Raw genomic sequence first — 18,073 nt, 5'->3', positions numbered from 1 at the left:
TTTCCCCGACAGACAAGTTAACAGGAGTCGAGCAAAAGAAGCGCAGGAAACGACAACCTTTGCCTTTCAAAGTAATATGAACACATTTACCCCATCAGGAAATATTGACTAGGTTTTTACAATACAAATTTAGAGAATTTGTGTATTTTTATTGATATCAATGTTGATTATTCAAATTATATGCATATTTTGGTTATCTTGAGGTGATTTTAGAAGGTTTTAAAGGCCCAACTTGAAGGGAAAGGGATAATTTTTGAGTGTGCATAGTTTAAATTGTCGTGAAAGTGCCTGTTGCCTCACCCATCGGGGATGGTGAAAACAACCAAGCCTTGGTTCCCTCCTTTCATTCTTCTTTTCACCTTTCTTATGAACAATACCTGGCAAAATAACTCCCTTTACTCAAATGTCATTTTAGCTTTATAAATAGTGATTTGTTGGGCTTAAAATATCATTTCAAACATGTCAGATCTATGATTTAGTATTCTATTCTTCCTAAAGATTCATGTGTCAATTTATATAATCTTATTTCTATTTTTCATCTTCATAAATTGGGATTGTCCACATCATCGAGATGTATCGTGATGTTTATTATATAACAAGAGTATTTAGTGAGATTGTGCTCCTAATTTGGGTATTTTTAAGAGTGTTCATAATGAAATGGGCACATTGTAAACAATGGATCAAACTATATTTGGAGTTGTTAAGGTGACAAAATATGCTGCGCGTCATCCACTCTTCACAGTTACAGGTTTAAAATTAGTTTCACCTATCCTTGTCATAGCTTTAGAGTTTTGAATCTTTGTATCTGTAGTATCTAGTATTACTCACCAAATAACTATTAGCAGTGACGAAAGAATTTGAAATGATAAGAGTCTTTGAATGAAAAACACTGAGAGTGAGATTTTGAGATTGAAGTGTCGGTGCTGAAAGAAGTGCAATGATGAAGAGCGAAAGAATCAATGTATATTTGACTCAAAAACAGCCTGTATCACTGACACTAAATCTTGTAAATGTCAAGTTTATATTTTGTTTTGTTTGTTGTGTCTACTTGTCTGGCTTCAAATCCAAGTCTGTGTAGAATGAGCGTTTTTTCTCAGCCACATCATAGATAAGTCCTGAAAAAGACAAGAAAGGTCCCAATTCATCCCTCAGATTTCCAAAAAAAAGATCCACAAGAGGGCAGTGTATCTCCTAACAGGTTTAGAGATACTACTACTACTTTCAAATTTACCATCCAAAAGCTGCCTTGCTGCAGTTCTCTTTTCTAATTTGCTTTTCACCTCAGCCATCAGCCATGGGAAGAAGTTCGTTTCAATATCTGAAAGTGAGATGCAGACAGAAACCTTTGACGAAGCTACCCTAAAGTATGACTTTATCCCAGACGGGTTTTCCTCACCTTTTTCCACAGAGTCGAAAAAGTATCCTTGGATCTTGAGAGACTTAAAGACTCTTGGTTCAAGTTCAGCCAAGTACTGCTTGGTGTAGGCCTGTGCTGCAATTTTTTCCAGAGTCTCTTTTTCTTTAATAACTGCCTCCCTTTGTTGGGCAATACGATGCTCCTGGAAACAATTACTCATATAATACGACCATTCCTGGATTCAGATCGGAAAATGACAACAACAAAAACTTATTTTGTGTACTTTTTCCTCCTTGCGACGCCTCTCTTGCTCCTGCAGGCGTTGTAGCTCAGCCAGCTCGGCATTACGGAGCTCCTGGAAGGCCCTCTGCTGGGCTCTTAGGTTGGTCAGCTCTTCCTCCTCCAATACCTCCAGCAAAGACTGCTCAATAGTCTTCCCAACCAGGACCTCCAGCAAGGGCTGTACCTCTCTGTCAAAGTCAAATAACTCCAAAAGACAATTACAGAGATTGTCATCCATACTACATAATACTCAAATATCCATTCATCTTCCATACTGCATATCCTCACAAAAGGGTGCTGGTGCCTATCCCAGGTGGTGTACTCCCTGATTGCTATCTGATTGAAGGGCACTTGGAAGAAATAACTATGGAGAATTTAGGCCTGAGGTTTCTCTCCTAACTGGTCCTTAAGATTGGTTGTGGTTTTGTTCCAAATGACCCTTTACTAACAATGAGACCCCTGATTTACAGTGTTCAATCAGCCTGATAGAAATGTTTGTGGGATGTTGATTACTGTATTTTCTGCACTATAAGAAGCACCGTATTCTACATCGAACACAGCCTATCTAAAGATGTGTTTCCTATATAAGGTGCACTGGATTATAAAACACAGTGATAGTAGTGGTGGTAATAGTAGTGGTTGGAGATGGTGTTATAATCCACTAAATAGAGCTGAAATAGTAGTAGTAGTTAGAAAGTGTGTTATACATCAAATAGATGGAGCTATCTTATAGGGAAGTTCATGCAATGATTAACCAATATTGATCCATATATAGTAAAGTAGTATTGTATTGTAGTTGTGCCCTATAGTGTGGAAAATATGGTAAATTGACCCCCCGATCTCAGAACTGTGAGGCAGACATGGTAATCACTAAGCCACCTTGCCATCATCAACAAACTCTCAACTGGATATCAAGGCTCTGATATTACGCGACGCAGAATCTTTTCAATGTGGAGTATATAAAAGATGTGAAAAGGGTTATTATCAAAACTCTTAAGAGAACTCTTAATATATTATTGCAGAAATGTGTTTAACAGAAACCATTTTCTGTCCATCTTTATTTTTATCCCCAATTTCTATCTTGTCCATTGTTTTTAAATATGATGTGGAAACTATAACATCTTTCTCAAATGGGGTGTTAAGACCATTGGGTGATTTTGAGTTAATTCAAGAGTTTTTTTTTTTAAATTGTGCAAAGGAGATTTCAAACCTTTCAGTGGTAAAGCAGATGTACAAAACATTTGTCACTCCACTTCCCCCATTAAGTACTTTTCACCGCAATTTGTACACCAATGCAAGGTGCCAAAAAGTGGTTTATGCACAAATGTTAGGTTCTTTTATGAGTAGAGAGAATTGCATCACGTGTACAGAGACATTAGAAATGCTAGAAGACATACCTCACCCTCCTCTATTTGTGTTGCAATGTCCTTGCCTAGCTTGGATGGTATGAAAAGCGGTGTTGCTGGTCTGTCCAATAGAGGGTCGGTCTGACACTCAATATGTGAAACTTCCACATTATAGCCCAACTCCTCCAGATAGATCTCTGAAAACCAAATAGAAATGCCAATTCATACAATAAACTGAATACTGACAAAAACATACATAAAAGTTAAAATTAAATAAAAAGAATGTACCGGTTTGGACAACATTATGTTTTCTGCCTTGTATAGCCTCCGGAGTAGTAGTTCTTGGCATTTCTTTGTTCTTTTTTTTATTAGCCAAGGCCTTTTTATGCATTTCTTGCTGTCTTTGTATTTCAGCAAAGTTTTCCTGCACCATCTGGTCATTTCAACATGTTTACATAAAATATCAATGAATAAAAACAAAAAAATAAGCAAATAATTCATATACATACCGTTGATAAATAGCGTTGGGCATAAGTATTTCCTCTGATGACCCGGCGATCATACATGATGTTTCCATAAGTACTTTGTGCTCTGTAGACAAAAGAAAAAGCATGTAAATGTAACATAAGAAAGTTAAAACATTGAAATGAGGCCATTTTTCTATTGATTAGCACAGATCCAAAGCTATGTAGTTTTTAGTACTTCCATTAATTAAATATTACTATAAAATTATTATTCAAAGCACACAAAATGAATTGTGGAGAATAATAAGATGTACCATTAAATGTCAGTTACTCTATAGGGAATGTGTTAACATAACATTAACATTATTATAATTTAGATTATAAATTAAGAACCGACTTTGATAGCAATTTGTATTTTATACACCCGATAAGAAATGGTAAAAGTTTTTTTCCATCTTTTTTTTTCTTTTTTTTTGAGAAGAAACATACTTTTCTGTCTTTTCCGTCGGCTGTTCTCTGTATTTAGAGCGGTTTTCAACTGGCCTTGGGCGGCTGGAGAATGTGTACGTTCCGTTTGCGTTTCTCTGGCCATGTGTAACAAAAGACATGGTTTTATTGTTGAAAAAAAACTGGAAAAAGTTCAATAAATGCGCTCGTTACGCTACGTTTTGCTCGTGTGCGGTTTCGGGAGAGAAGCTGTAACGTTACCATAGCAACCGTAACTAGGAAGTAAAACATAGCAACCGTAACTAGGAAGTAAAACATAGCAACCGTAACCTAGAGTAAAACCTAGCAGCCGTAACCAGAAAGTAGAACCAGTGTCGTATTGGTAAATGTATTATAAACTATGGAAATAGGGAAGGCTATTCCATCAGAATTATTATCTGCAAAAAAATCTAGTCAGACAGTCTTTTTATCTTCTCTTTTACATCACGTGTTCTAAATGAAGGATAAAAACCCACATACATTCAAAATTTGAGTCTAAAACTATTTTTTTTAACTCCCAACTATTTGACTTTAAAAAACTGAATAGATATTTTTTAAATACAACATATTTTGTCTTTACTATTTTAAAATTAAAATAATACATTGCTAGTTTTACTTCTTTGATTAATTTTTGTTTACCTCTTACATAAGCCGCTCCAAAAAGGCCCGTTGTTACACAACACGTCCGGCAAGGCTTGCACGATAATCACATAATTTAGAAAACATAACTGGTCAAACACTGAGGCTAATGTCCTTGTCCTTTCTATGGCCTGTGATTTCATTAATTAAAAGAAATAATGCATTTCTGCTTAGATGATTGCATTCGCTTCTGTCACAATTATTTATGCTTCAATTGTCATTTAGTGTGTGAGGCATTGAAGGCTTGATGGTACCAAGCCTGCTTTGGTCTCATCTCATTCAACTATTGAAGTTATGCAATAGCATTCATCACCACATCCCAAAAACAAGCATGTTAGGCTGGTTGAACACAACATTTTCTCTTGGTATGAGTGTGAGCATGCATGGTTGTCCGTCTCCTTGTGTTCTAAGAATTGTGGGGGATGCTCATAAGTTTATGCTCATAAGTGACTCTAATGCTCAGCCATAAAATCGGTTTATGCATTTGATTCTTCAAAACCTAACAACTTCATGCACTTATCTTGAATGAAAGCAACTTGTTAATATCAAACACGTAAGAAAGACTATTTCCTGTTACTAGAAGGAACAACAATTCAGAGAAAAACCATAACAGTCCATATGATTGTATCTGGCTTCCGCTTTTAAAGTATGTGTCAAAACGCCACATTCTATGAATAACGGTCACTTTATTTCATAACAAGCATATCAAATAAGTTGATCTTAGCATTTTCTTTTTAGTTATAAATTTGAGGAGAATTTTGATGTCTTGTTCTACCCACAGGTAATAATAAAATCTTGTTGTGGCCAAAGTGATTTAATGTAGTAAAATAAGGTCATTCATTACAAAAAGCAACCAAAACATCGTATGACAATGTAATTACTTTTGTATTTCTACCTGTTGAAGCTGAGTGCAAAAGTCCAAGGCAATTCTTATAGTTTTCCTTAGCACTGTGAAAATGATCCTACCATTAAGTTCCTATTAGACTTCACTACTACATTCAAGCTGATGATACAAATGACTCCTGTGTAGTACCCTTATTTGTCAAAAAAACATGAAAATACTCAGATACCTTGAAAGAAGATGGCCTAACTGACAGCTATTTCCTAAAAGCATGTACACAATAAAGTGCTATAGTATTGCAATATAAAAATACCACTAATTCAAACATTGCAGCTTGAAGTAGCCATTAACCTTTGTACTATCCTCCATTAAATACTCACTCATATAGCTTAATTTGACAGCGTACACTAAATTTATGTACACATATACACGTACTCTATAATGGTTCTACTCTGGAATGGTATGTAAGTACACATACTATACATACATGATATGCAGCATGTAGGTGGAAATCTGAGGGTGACCAGAATTGCATTATATGACCATCAATTTCTCCAACAGAGCTAAACTGGGGGCACACTAACATTTTCAACATGTCAAAGTTATTTTTTAATGGCAGAACCCTACCAACAGTCTTTTCGTGATGAGGCTTTCCAAGTTACGTCACATTGTGAAGTGATTGAACCATGAGAGAATAATTAGAGGCAAATTATCCTTCTCCTGCATAATAATTGGAAGGAATTCATATTCCGGCCAAAAGTAGAACAAACCGTGAGTGGTGGCCCTAAAACCACATGGTATGGGGACATAGAATGATACTGTCATTCAAACATAGGATTCTTTAGCATAGGGAAATTCCTCAAATACAGGCTGGCTGCATCTTTGCGATCGCGCCTCCCGATGACCCGCCATGGACGCAGACTCGGACGTGGCCCTTTGCCGGAAGTTAAGTGTTTCACATTTGTTTTTTGCCTCTTGTGCCCAACTTTCAAGGCAACACTCATCGACGTGGCTCGGTAGTAAGGAGTAAATCAAAGATGAAGGGCGGGATTTTTTCTCGAGAGCTCTGGCATCATATACAGTCATGGAAGTGTAATGTGGCCCAAGAGGCATGGTATGCACTGCTTGTTGGTATGGAGGTGGATTGCAGGGAAGCCTGCTGTCTACTTCCCTGAATACTTCAACGGCGGACAGCGGCCGTCGCTTGGGTTCAGCAGGAGAGAGTGCATGGCTTTGAGAGTCCTCCCTGAGCGTTTTGCAAGCCGAGGAATTGCCATTTCGGCGTTCTTTCTTCAGGCTGGTCCGGCCGAAGCCTCCTAAGCTTCGTGTACGCATTAGGACCTTACAAGCTGCCTTTAACGAGTGGGAACGCTTCATCTCATCCAAAATCAACACAGGTGAATCGCCGTGAGCCCTAGGTGGAGCCAAGGTGTCATGGTTTGTTTTCTTGGAGCATTGTGGCGAGCCTGCCGGGGAGTTGGTATAAACCGAGTCCTCGGATGGGTTGGAGGTGGTGCTCTCAATTGAAGAGCTGGAGCACCCCGTGACTTCATTTGGGGTGTAGCTAAGACGGGAAATATTAGGGCACAAACCAAAAGGCTGGACTTCTCGTTGCCTCGTCTGCCAGAAGGAATCTTCCGAGATAGGCTTTTTCAATGGACGCACCGCAAAGTTCTCAATGGAGCAGTCTTCATGGCTTCTCCAATAGCCACGGAGGTTGAATGAATCCACCAGGGGCAGAATGATGGGCTCGGAGCAGCGACGGTTGAAAGCGGGCTTGATGTTGAAGATGGCATCAGAGGAGCCAGTTGAAACTGTGACACTGAGATTGAGGGATGGAGACGACCCGCTTCCCCCGGCCTCGCCTTCTCCTTCTGGATCGGTGCTGTCGTACGCTGAATCGTGCAGAAGAGAGGATACGGAATCTGCAAAGAGCGACTCCATTAACTTTATGTACAAATATTGACTAGATTAGCATGTTATTCTTTGGCAGTTCACAAATCTAGGGTGGGACCTTCATCCAAAAATTATGATTAACACACCTTCATCTGTATCCAGAAGATGTGGAATATTCTCTCCAAGAATGTCGTAGTGTTCAATCAGGAATTGTGTAAGTTCAGTGACCTGGACCATTCAATATACTATATTAGAAATTTCAAGATTTCGGTAAAACGTGGATCAATGTTACAAACATTATGTACCTACCTTTTTCATCGTTTCCCTCTGCTCGTCAAGTGGCGTGGCCTCCATCTGTAGCAAGGTTGGGGCGGTACACACCGCCAAGTTGTAGGAATCCATCTTGTTTTGATGGGCTTTCTTAATTACATGATAGAGGATGCAGACAAAGTGCTGCAGGAGGAGTTTGTTGGGCCCAGGGAGCTTGTCCAGAACTCTACCAAGTGAAAAAAAACAACAAATGTTTTGCTTTGGTATCTTTTTTTGCAGAAGAAATTGAATTTAATGCTTTTTTAAAAACCAGAATATGTGAATTTAAGTAATACATTCACAGAAAGTGTATAAGTATTGTTTACCTTCTGAGGTCATGTTTTCTCTGCTGGGTTTCTTCCCTGTTGAGAGCCAGTATCCACTCATTGTAAAGTTCATTCATCAGGAGACTCTCAGGAAGGTCTTTGAGAAAACTCTAAATAATAACAAGCTGAATTTAGACATGGGGGTTCCTATAGTGGTCACAGTTAACGCTGGAACTTCACATAGTGGATTGACCCCCACAGGCCAACGCGCTTACCATTGGGCCGCCAGGCCACTTATATTAGCTAAATTAGATTAACACTAAAACACATTGATGAGGTAAAACCATATCAAATAGATTGCAATTGAACAAATAAACTCATTTCACGGTGCATTCCATCCACTTCACATGCACAACAGCACATTGCCCACGTCTACATTTATAATAATTATATTATATAGACGGAAATGCATGCTGCCAATTTCAAATCACACAAAATTGAATTGACACCTAAGTCTAATAACAAGAAACTATCTATTCTCTTCTCTGCAGGTTCTCTAGGTGTTCTATCTAGTTCTAGTCAAAGCACAAGGGGTGTTTCATTACTTTTACAACATCACATATTAATTTTAATGATATCAGAAGGGAGTCATACTTTGAGCAGTCCAACCAATAAAGCGACAGGCTGCGTCTCCAATTCCACTTCTAGGCCGCTGTTAAGCCGCTCCCTGACGTCCCTCATGTTCTTGTTGTTACACGGCTTCCGAAACACTCCCTCTGTGGACGGCCCCCTTTTCCTCAGCAACACCAATATCTCCTGGCAAAAAGAATCAAAATTAGATTGTGTGAGTCTGTGTCCAAAACAATGTGTGTTCAAATGCTTCTTGTGCAAATCAAGAGACCCAGACAACAGATTAACATGATTAAAGTGATAGTCATCTGCCACTTCTGGCTGCCAGAAGATATATGAAACCATTTTCTGAGATTATAATTATCTTAGAAACAGATCATTCTCACAAGAATGCCACAGACTCAAATACCAAGAAAGTTCAAACCTAGAAAGAGCAATAATAACTGAATAAAAAAGCAGGTAATGCTCAAAAGAACAACTTACCATGATGGGTTTAGGGAGCGTTTTGTCATCTGGGCACACTTGGCAAAGGGGCCGTCCAAAAAGCTGAGTTTTTGCGTCAGATGAAGCTGCTTTGTTGATAAAACTCGAGCCCTTCTTAAGCTTCCTCACCAAGTTCCACTTACTTGCTGCCGGGATTGAAAATAGTCCATCCATCAAAAGTGATAATACGCATTCACACTATAAGTAAAACTCATTCTAAACGGCACTGTGTGCCATCTTATTCTAGTCTTTGCACTTTAGTTTATTTCCTCCCTCAGTAAATGCGGTTTTGAACTTTGCTTTCAGGACAACCACACATTTGGCGCATTTTGAGGGGCCCCTCCCTGATGCAAACTAGCCATTGAGGAACATCTGCAAAAAAGGAAGTTGCTTGTCAACTTACCCTGCATAAGCTTTTCCTCTTGGTTATATGACGACTGGGACATAACAGAACCATTTACGTCTCCCTGGCGGAAAAATGAAATGGTTACGAATATTAAAGAGCAATCACATTAATTTTCTCACTTTTGTTCTTATAAAAAAAGTAGTTTTATCCTCAATAATCACTAATCTTATTTACAAAAAGCAATGTCATACTTACATCAAGGTTAACAAAGACCTCCGTTCCACCTCCGAGGAGAGTTTTAGACTAGAGGATGCATAGACATGATTAATTGGGGCTTAAGTGAAGCTTTCCTATTTCATTGCATTAAAGTACTTACAGCAGTCATGCCACCTAACACCTTCATGAGGATGTCTGGACAAGAAGAAACACAACCAGCCCTGGCTCTTGTCTCTTGGGTTTTACTGGAAGAAATGGAGCAGAATTGGCCTCAATGGTGTCTAATATTTGGGAGAACAACAACAATAAAGAACTAGGAAGAGATATACATCAATGTTTTCATCAAGGACAGCACAACATCTAATAGTGTTACTGACACTTGAGAAAATATAATATATACTGAAATTACTGCGGCTATGCATGCATATGTGATAGTGTGAAATTTATGCATAGATTTGAGCAATAAAAATCATTACTATTTCAGTCTCGATGTAGATAATGTAATTTTATCTAGTGATTTGCATGACCCTTATCTCTTTCAATGGAACTTTTACACATTTTCCTTAATCTTACCAACCATAGAGGCTGCGTAAATACCGTATTTTTTCTAACTGACTATAAATAAATTTATAATACAATGCATAAATCTTCAGATTTGCGACTAGTATATTTTCATTGCATTACAGTACAATTATGTGAATCAGGTTCTGCAGTGAAAGCATAGAAATACCATCAAAAATTCTCCTACCTGTGGAGTATTTCAAACCAGCGTGTCTTGACCTCTGGAGAACTGCAAGGCAAACGACAACATGAGCTGACCTTCTAGTCCACACTGCAAAAATTGTATGAGGAATGAGACCACGCGAGCTGTCATGGGACTCTTAACTATAGATGGAAAGTGTAACTCAGTCATGGGAGCAGGAAGCTGCGTCACGGCATCCCCCAACCAACCACAACTTCCCCCATTGTTGCTCTTTGCAGTGGAAAGTGAGAGGGCCTGCCACCTTTGTCCCAAACAGGGCTTGAACCCACCTTGGTTTCAGAGTTAACTAAGTGAAGCAGTATCTATAGTTTGAGTATAATGCTAAAAATGATCATAATATTGTTCATTTGGGGTTGTATTTTTCCAATGCCAAAGGTTAAGTATAGCTTTAGGGTTTGGTGAGTCAATTTATCAGCATGGGTCTGAAATTGACCAATTATTACTCAGAAAGTATAACATTTATGATAAGATAAGATATTGATCGAATGCTTTGAGACATTTCATCTGATGAAATAATGTATTACATATTAGAAAAGCCACAAGTTTTTGTTTTGACCGACAAACAAACTATTGTGCAACATCTTATCTTGTGATGCAGCCTAGTAAACATTCTCTTTGCAATTTCCCTTTTCCATGACATTTACTCTGCTCTTCTACTTTAGATGCATAAATGGCCTTCATGGACGCAGGCATGGTGCATATAATATAGTTGTCAATAGACATGGTAATATAAAAGTATAAAGTACTTGATTAATGTCTCCCCAATACTCCTCAAGCAAGGACATATATATATATATATATATATATATATATATATATATATATATATATATATATATATATATATATATATATATATATATATATATATATATATATAAACAGAAAGAGAACATATTACATGCACTTACGTTTACATGTTGGATAACATCTACATTTGTATACATCAAAACGTTGTGGCTGAATGGATAGATTAGTGGGTGGCTGGATGGAAGAATAGATGGAGCGATATATATACTGGTGTGTGTCTTGGGTGGGTGGCAGGATAGTCATGTTGACTGTTGACTTACCAAAAACATACCAAGCAGAAAGTATGGCCCCAGGCCAAGGCAAGGGTCACATTAAGATTCTCGTCTATTGTTGTTCCATTGTTGTGCTTGGTCTCATCAGGGAAAACGTGAAGCCAAAGATCCTCCAGTTTCACTCGGTACTTCAGACGGTAGCTGAAAGATGACCTGCGTTGAGGCCGGGACAGAAAGCCTCAGCATGAGCTCTTAACGCAATGACAAACTATCTCTATATTATCATTCTGTTTACAATAATTACTGTATGTCTTGAGTCCCTACTGGAAGAGTGGACAGGCTGTGGTAGAGAAATGATAATAACTTAAGTCCCTGTTATTGAGGAACTTCAAAACCTCCATCTACTCTAAGAAATACATGAAACTAATGTTGCTGAGTATGACTCTATTTTTATTTAGAAGTATATGTTTTTATCAAAATATAGTAGGGCAGGATTTTTGAAAACACACTCATGGAAGTCAGAAATCATTTCTAGAATTAATCATTAAATGATGATCTTTTTTGGTTTTATAATTGTTACCTTGTTCTTTTAGTTTTAATTCTTCCTCAAAAGTTCCTCTTTTTCACGGAATTTCGCTTTGACTGAAGTTACGGTGACTAAGTAAAGGGCAGTTGGTCTTTGGAGAATCCCCAGTCTGCATGTGGAGTCTAAAAATGTACTTCTCTATTTTGCTCATGAAAATTCCCAAGCCAATTTTCTTATTCTATTATACTGTGTGTTCATTTAATTTGTGGCTACCCTTTTTTTGAGAAGATACATATTGATTTCTGTCTTTACTTTTTGAAATGATTGATTCCTGCTGATCCTATCAAATACATTTTGAGGAAATATCATTACAGAGTCGAAACCTCTGTATGAATAGCCTACATTTAGTCAAACACAAGTTATAAAATTTTGATGTGAATGCATTCAGTTTCAGAGAATGAATCACTTGGGAAAATATGTAGTGAGGATTGTTTTAATTTGGTGGTTTAAGTGGTTTCGTTCTACTTATGTAAGCTTCCCTGTCAGTGCCAAGTAGAAATTCCCTTCCTGGTTTTTGGAGTGTATTTGAGTGAAGGGAACAATAAACATGATGTGACTTGTTACTAAGGCCCAATTTAGACAACAAATTGAGAACGTTTTGGTTTAAATTATGCAAGAGACAAAAGAAGCACTGAAACCTCATGCAAATGTGGATTCGATTGTAATTCATATTGAATTTGAGCAAGTATCATCAACACAATTGTGATGTATACATAATAAGTATACTACTGAAACCTGATCGGTCATAATTGTATATTGTGTTGCAGTCATAATGAAATAGACATTAAATTTGAACTGTGCTTGCATGTTCTTCTGTAATGAATTCAGGGGGTGGAAAAAAGTCTCACTTCTGGCCTCGCAATGTAGACGGGGACCCTTGAGAGCCTTTTAAATCAGTTTTAATAGTGCATTCTTGTACCATGCTTGTCAAGTAGTTTGTGTAAGCAGAACCAAAATGGGAATTTCCCTTTCAGCAGATAGTATTTTGTTCATAAGTGCGCCTCTTACTTGAGTTTAGCAAAGACGACAATGTCCCTGAAGAGAAACAGGTGTCGGTTTTTGGTTTTCGAGTCCTCGATCACACGAACGCTCTCGTCCAGTAGCAGTTGTCCATTTTCGCTAGTAAGTCCATGAACGAATGGACTGTGTTCCACTGAAACCCAGCAGGAATTCTCCCCCCTGAGAGAGATCACATTTGCAATAATAATACATTATAAACTTCTGTAGGGTTTGTAGTCAAATGCCTTGTTTTGCCCTGATACTCCCAAAAAGAAAAAAAAATCCTTTAAAGAAATTATATGTGTAAATAAACAGAGCTGCCTTAAGATATACTATTGAATTCCACTAATGAAATAGAGTAGAGCTCAGCTTTTAATATCAAAAGGACTATCGTGGTTATCTTTTACATCCTTTGACATTTTATCCAGATTATTTATGGAATAAATGTTTTCCTAACCTTTAGAGAAATGTTGTTATCGAAGACAATAATCAATATGAAAATCCTCCATAAAAAAGAAGCCATCGTTAACTATGTCACAATGACGCAGAACTTCCTTTGTGTCATATTGGCATACTGATCATACTTATCATACTGAATTTTCATGACGGTTCCAAACACTTATAGTATTCTGGTAAGAAAGGTATGATAATAAAAATGGCAATATATGCTCTATATGGCATTTAATGAGAGCAGCGTCGAAAAAAAAGATTAAAATGGGCTTGTGTAAAAATGCTGAAAATGGTTCCTTATAATTATAGTATGCTTTGTGAGAATAATTGTCCTCTTTCAATCTAATTTTTCTTTAACTCTGAGTAACATCACTTGGCATAGCTAATGCATTGTCTATGTCAATCAAAATGTAATGAACATTTAATAATCATACATTTCCATTAAAGATACATTATCTTGGTAAGAGCCACTTAGGAAAAATGACATACTATGTAAACTAATGTCTGAGGAAATATTTCTTTTCATAAAGAATGGCCTTTTAAATATTATTTCATTCTTCATCAGAACCTCTTATCCTCATGAGGGCCGTGGGGGTGCTGGTGCCTCTCCCAGTTGATTACAGGCAAAAGGCAGCATACACACCCTGAGTTGGTTCCAGCCAATGGCAAGGCAGACGGAGACTAACAACTTAGAGCTAGAATGGGAGGCTCAAACCACAAAATTTTAGAATTACAAGAATTCAATCTTTTGAGCCTTTTGACTGTAGAGGATTGGAATTGAAAGAAATTTAAAAGGAATAGCAAACCTTTGTGCTCAAGGTCTGCAATTATTATTATTTTGATGGACCGGAAAGTAAAAGTGTTATTTTACATCATTAAATAATAAAGTTATTCATTTGAATAATGTCAATTCAATATAATTTCACTTTTCTATTTTCTGAAATGATTGAATATAAAATAATTCTTATTTAAATTCAATCATTTCAGGTTGACATCATAAATAAAGTACATTACAATATTAGAAGAACTTTAGTTACCAAACTTAAAGAAACTATAAACTTGCTCTCACAGTATTATTTCTGGATTTAGATTTGGTTTTCATTACCTGATTGGAGACCATGGGATGCCTAAAGTCTTCCCCAAAACCAAAGACGGGGCAGAGCGACGTCTTTGGGCCATATTTCGGATGTTCTGCAAGAAAATCAAAAATTATTAAAACACTATTAGTTCTTTTCGGCACATATTTCTTCTATAACACCAGCTCTGAACACAACTTACAGGTCGCATTGAGGCTGCAGCATCATCATAGCTTCCTCTCCTCGTTGTGTTTCCTCCAAAAACTAAAGAGTCCATCTTGGCAATTTGTGAGGGGCTCCCACCTCGTAGTGTGCCGTGTGGTAGAAGGCAAAAAGGAGTGTTATCATCAAGGTGTGGATTGAAAATGGGGAATCACAGAACAGATTCCTAAACTCCCCCTGAACAGTGCTAATGAGGATCAGAACAGTAACAATGGAGGTTCGCCTGGCACAAAAAGAGGGCAATGGGGGGCTGTGCTTGGCCCTCTGCCATGTTGTCAGTCTGTCTCCCCTCTCACCATCCATTCATTACTCCCAACTAGTACCCTTCCCCGTTGATATACAGATGTACATTTCTGTACTAATAGTGCAACTGTAATAGATCAAACTGTAATAGAGATACAAAATATGTTTAAATATCTACACTTTTCCACTCATGTCGCACACATTAAGGGAAATCCAAAACTCAACAAAGATACGTGTGGGATATTTTGCCATTCAGGATTGATGTTGAGGAATATTTATTGAATTCACCATTAAATTCATCATCCATACAAATAATGGCAGCATATAAATTTGGAATAAGAAATAATAGCACATTTGCCACATAATTACTGCTAGTTTATCTTTTAACGCTACAAAGCAGCTATTCAGTTACAAAAATGACGCAAGTATAGATTGCAAAAACAGCAGCATTCTAGAGTCCACAATCACAACAGTTGAATCATGATTGTATTGGTTTGAAGGCAAAACGACAAGGCCGTAGCTTTTCTCTAAACAGACGTGACAGACAGAGGCAAAGAATTATTGACCGCTTTCTTTTCTAAAATAACTGGGACGTTTTTTGGCGTGGACCCCCAACAGATTTTCACTGCTCGTTTGCGCTCGTGGTTACTGCTGGTATTTTTAGCATCATTTTCTGTTGTTTTGCTTTTGCTTCTTGGGTGACTCCTAGTAGATAAAGACTTGTGGACTCTGGGCCTCTCCTGGAGTTGGATAAAGATGGGGTCGGGAGCCTGCTCCATCAAAGCATTGTCAGCTCCGACACGATTCCTTCCCATATTTGGACAGAAAATGCCCAACAGGGACCGGAGGTCCTTCTGGAAGGTTTTGTTGAAGTAGAAATAAATGAACGGGTTGTAGACATGGGAGCTTTTGGCAAAGAGAGCAGGGAAAACAAATCCCTCGGGGGCCATGTAATGGTTCTCCTTGTGGAATATGAATAGAAAGGACACGCATGTAGATGTAAATGAGGAGTATTGTAGAAATACAACATGGGCAATTTTCTTTTAAGAATAACAAGCACCCCACCATAGAAAGTCGTTTCTCAGAGCATCGCAGGTTGTTGTGGATGCCTCGTGCAGATAGCGAAGAAGAGAAGTGGGAGATCTTGTAGAGTATCTGACAATGTGACATGATGATGAACAGGATGGGGATCAGAATAAAGCACACAAAGGAGCAAATGACGTAGAAGGCATCTTTGGCTGAGGTGTGGTAGCCTCGCCAGGCAATGGTGCAAGACAGTCCGTAAGGCTCGGGGACATATTCACCCCAACCAAAGAGGGGGAAGCAGGACCACACTGTAGCCACCAGCCAGATGACACAGCACAGAAGCCTGATGTTGGCCTTGTCCAGGCAAAATTCTGCAAGACGAAACATGACTACCGTTAAAAGCATTTTCATTTCAGTAGGAAGTTAATTCAGCAATTCAGCCACTGGGTAGCTTTGATTCAACTAATGAGCCATCTGTGATACTACCTTTAAAGATTTAAATTTACCAGATGAAAGACCGTGTATAAAAGTGAAGGTATTTAATTCAACCGTTGCCAAAACTCACCCGAAACCAAGCTGTAGCATACTTTAAGGTAGCGGATGATGCTGATTGCGGCGATGGTGAACATGCCGCATAGGCCAAAGGTGTAGCAGCCAAGGCCATAGTAGATGCAGGTAATGTTTTCCCCCAGCCAAGCATGGTGGAAGGATGAAATGATGGAAAGTGGGTAGAAACAGATGCAGGACAGGAAATCAACCACAGCCAGGTTGACGCACAGTAGCTCAGATCCCACCATCTTTTTGCGGCGGTGGTAACAGATGACCAGAACAATTCCATTGCCCATGATTGAAAGAAGCACTAGGAGGAAAAAAAATGACAATTAAGTTTTTTTTTTTTATTCACAGCAATAATCTGTACCCCCATTTTCTGAACAACAGGGTTAAAATATCCCAAGATATGACAAAAATAGAAAACTGAAACTGCTTCTTTTCAATAAAGCAACTCCTGTTTAGAATTCTATTTGTGTTTGTTATTTAACTGTACTGGAATATTGAATTATGCTAAATATAAAACAGCCACCTGATGGTGTAGTGATTCACTTTGCTGAATTTGGTGCATACAAGCGTGGGATCGATTACCGCTTGGTTGCAATGTGATGAATAAACAAAGACAGAGTGCTGAAATTAATTATTGTCTTTGTCACTTTTAATCAAATATTCATTAATTCATTTTCAAGAACCACTTGTCGTAGAGACCATAAAATATCCTTATCCTTACAACTAAAATGTGTATAGTTATGATGAAAGGTTTAATTTAGAGCTGTAAAATTGCTTGGGGAATGTGGTTGCAATAATCTATCCTAGAGGGCAAATGATGGATATTTATATCCAACCAATGTATTGTGTTTAGTTATCATTTTTTAGGAGCAGTGGCTTTGGAAAATAAATATATGACAGAATGTGAATTGTACAATTTGAGCATGCCATATGAGAAGAAAAAGTTCTGTATAATTACTGTCAAATGAGACATTTGAGTCTCATTATAGAAATGACTAACTTTATTTAACAATAATAACACAAGTAATATACCATTGTTAGTAAGATATTAGTCATATTGGTCATATTTGCTTGAAAAACTAACTTTTTAGGCATTTAGGAAGATTTAATTTGAAATAGTTCTACTAGCAATATTAAAAACAACCAAATAAAGAAGTGGTGCACATACCCACTAAAAGGATGGCAAGTCCCACACAAATGTCAGCAGAAAAACTCAGCTTGGAGGTGTACAAAGACCTTGTCTGGTTATCCTTTGTGGAATTCTGGCCAATATGCTCCAACATCGCTTATCGGTGGATGAATGGCAAGAGAAGGAAAAAAATCCACATATGTCACCTTTTTTTCCTCCTCATTGCAGTAACACTATATTTCGTCTGAGCGCAAGATTTATTACTATGGCAACGAGACTGCTAAGTAATTGACAATTGTAAAGGTAACTACCCATGTGATACTTCTGTAGGTAAACATCTGTGAACAAAGAAAAAATAAACAGATTATACACAGCAGTCTCATGGAAGGAAATATGCACACGGATAGAAAGCACAAATTATGTTTTCAAATAACATTG

The 18,073-nt window shown here is 37.8% G+C and overlaps 3 protein-coding genes across 3 annotated transcripts; all 3 read right to left on the bottom strand.

The window, feature by feature from the left end:
- Positions 1–1,354: 1,354 nt before the first annotated feature.
- rsph3 (radial spoke head 3) lies at positions 1,355–4,057 on the bottom strand. Its single transcript, XM_077710940.1, has 7 exons — positions 3,939–4,057; positions 3,495–3,576; positions 3,274–3,418; positions 3,037–3,182; positions 1,641–1,844; positions 1,397–1,559; positions 1,355–1,359 (listed from the first exon to the last, which is right to left on the bottom strand). The coding sequence occupies exons 1-7, from the start codon at positions 4,055–4,057 to the stop codon at positions 1,355–1,357; spliced, it is 864 nt and encodes a 287-aa protein (XP_077567066.1).
- A 1,183-nt stretch (positions 4,058–5,240) lies between these two features.
- On the bottom strand, positions 5,241–15,105 carry tagapb (T cell activation RhoGTPase activating protein b). Its single transcript, XM_077711298.1, has 14 exons — positions 14,660–15,105; positions 14,487–14,572; positions 12,941–13,111; positions 11,395–11,559; positions 10,310–10,351; positions 9,722–9,806; positions 9,601–9,648; positions 9,403–9,466; positions 9,000–9,145; positions 8,541–8,702; positions 7,947–8,056; positions 7,621–7,807; positions 7,458–7,539; positions 5,241–7,340 (listed from the first exon to the last, which is right to left on the bottom strand). Exons 1-14 carry the CDS (start codon positions 14,732–14,734, stop codon positions 6,241–6,243), a joined length of 2,523 nt encoding a protein of 840 aa, XP_077567424.1. The 5' UTR covers positions 14,735–15,105; the 3' UTR covers positions 5,241–6,240.
- A 67-nt stretch (positions 15,106–15,172) lies between these two features.
- Positions 15,173–18,064, bottom strand: opn8c (opsin 8, group member c). The gene is made up of 4 exons (XM_077711075.1): positions 17,675–18,064; positions 16,514–16,807; positions 15,953–16,319; positions 15,173–15,921 (listed from the first exon to the last, which is right to left on the bottom strand). The coding sequence occupies exons 1-4, from the start codon at positions 17,787–17,789 to the stop codon at positions 15,450–15,452; spliced, it is 1,248 nt and encodes a 415-aa protein (XP_077567201.1). The 5' UTR covers positions 17,790–18,064; the 3' UTR covers positions 15,173–15,449.
- Between the last annotated feature and the right edge of the window lie 9 nt (positions 18,065–18,073).

Source organism: Stigmatopora nigra, unplaced genomic scaffold (genome assembly GCF_051989575.1).
Source record: "Stigmatopora nigra isolate UIUO_SnigA unplaced genomic scaffold, RoL_Snig_1.1 HiC_scaffold_25, whole genome shotgun sequence".
In the NCBI taxonomy this organism is placed as follows: domain Eukaryota; kingdom Metazoa; phylum Chordata; class Actinopteri; order Syngnathiformes; family Syngnathidae; genus Stigmatopora; species Stigmatopora nigra.
The sequence above is the reverse complement of the archived record's forward strand: the minus strand, read 5'-3'. Positions and strand labels throughout refer to the sequence as shown.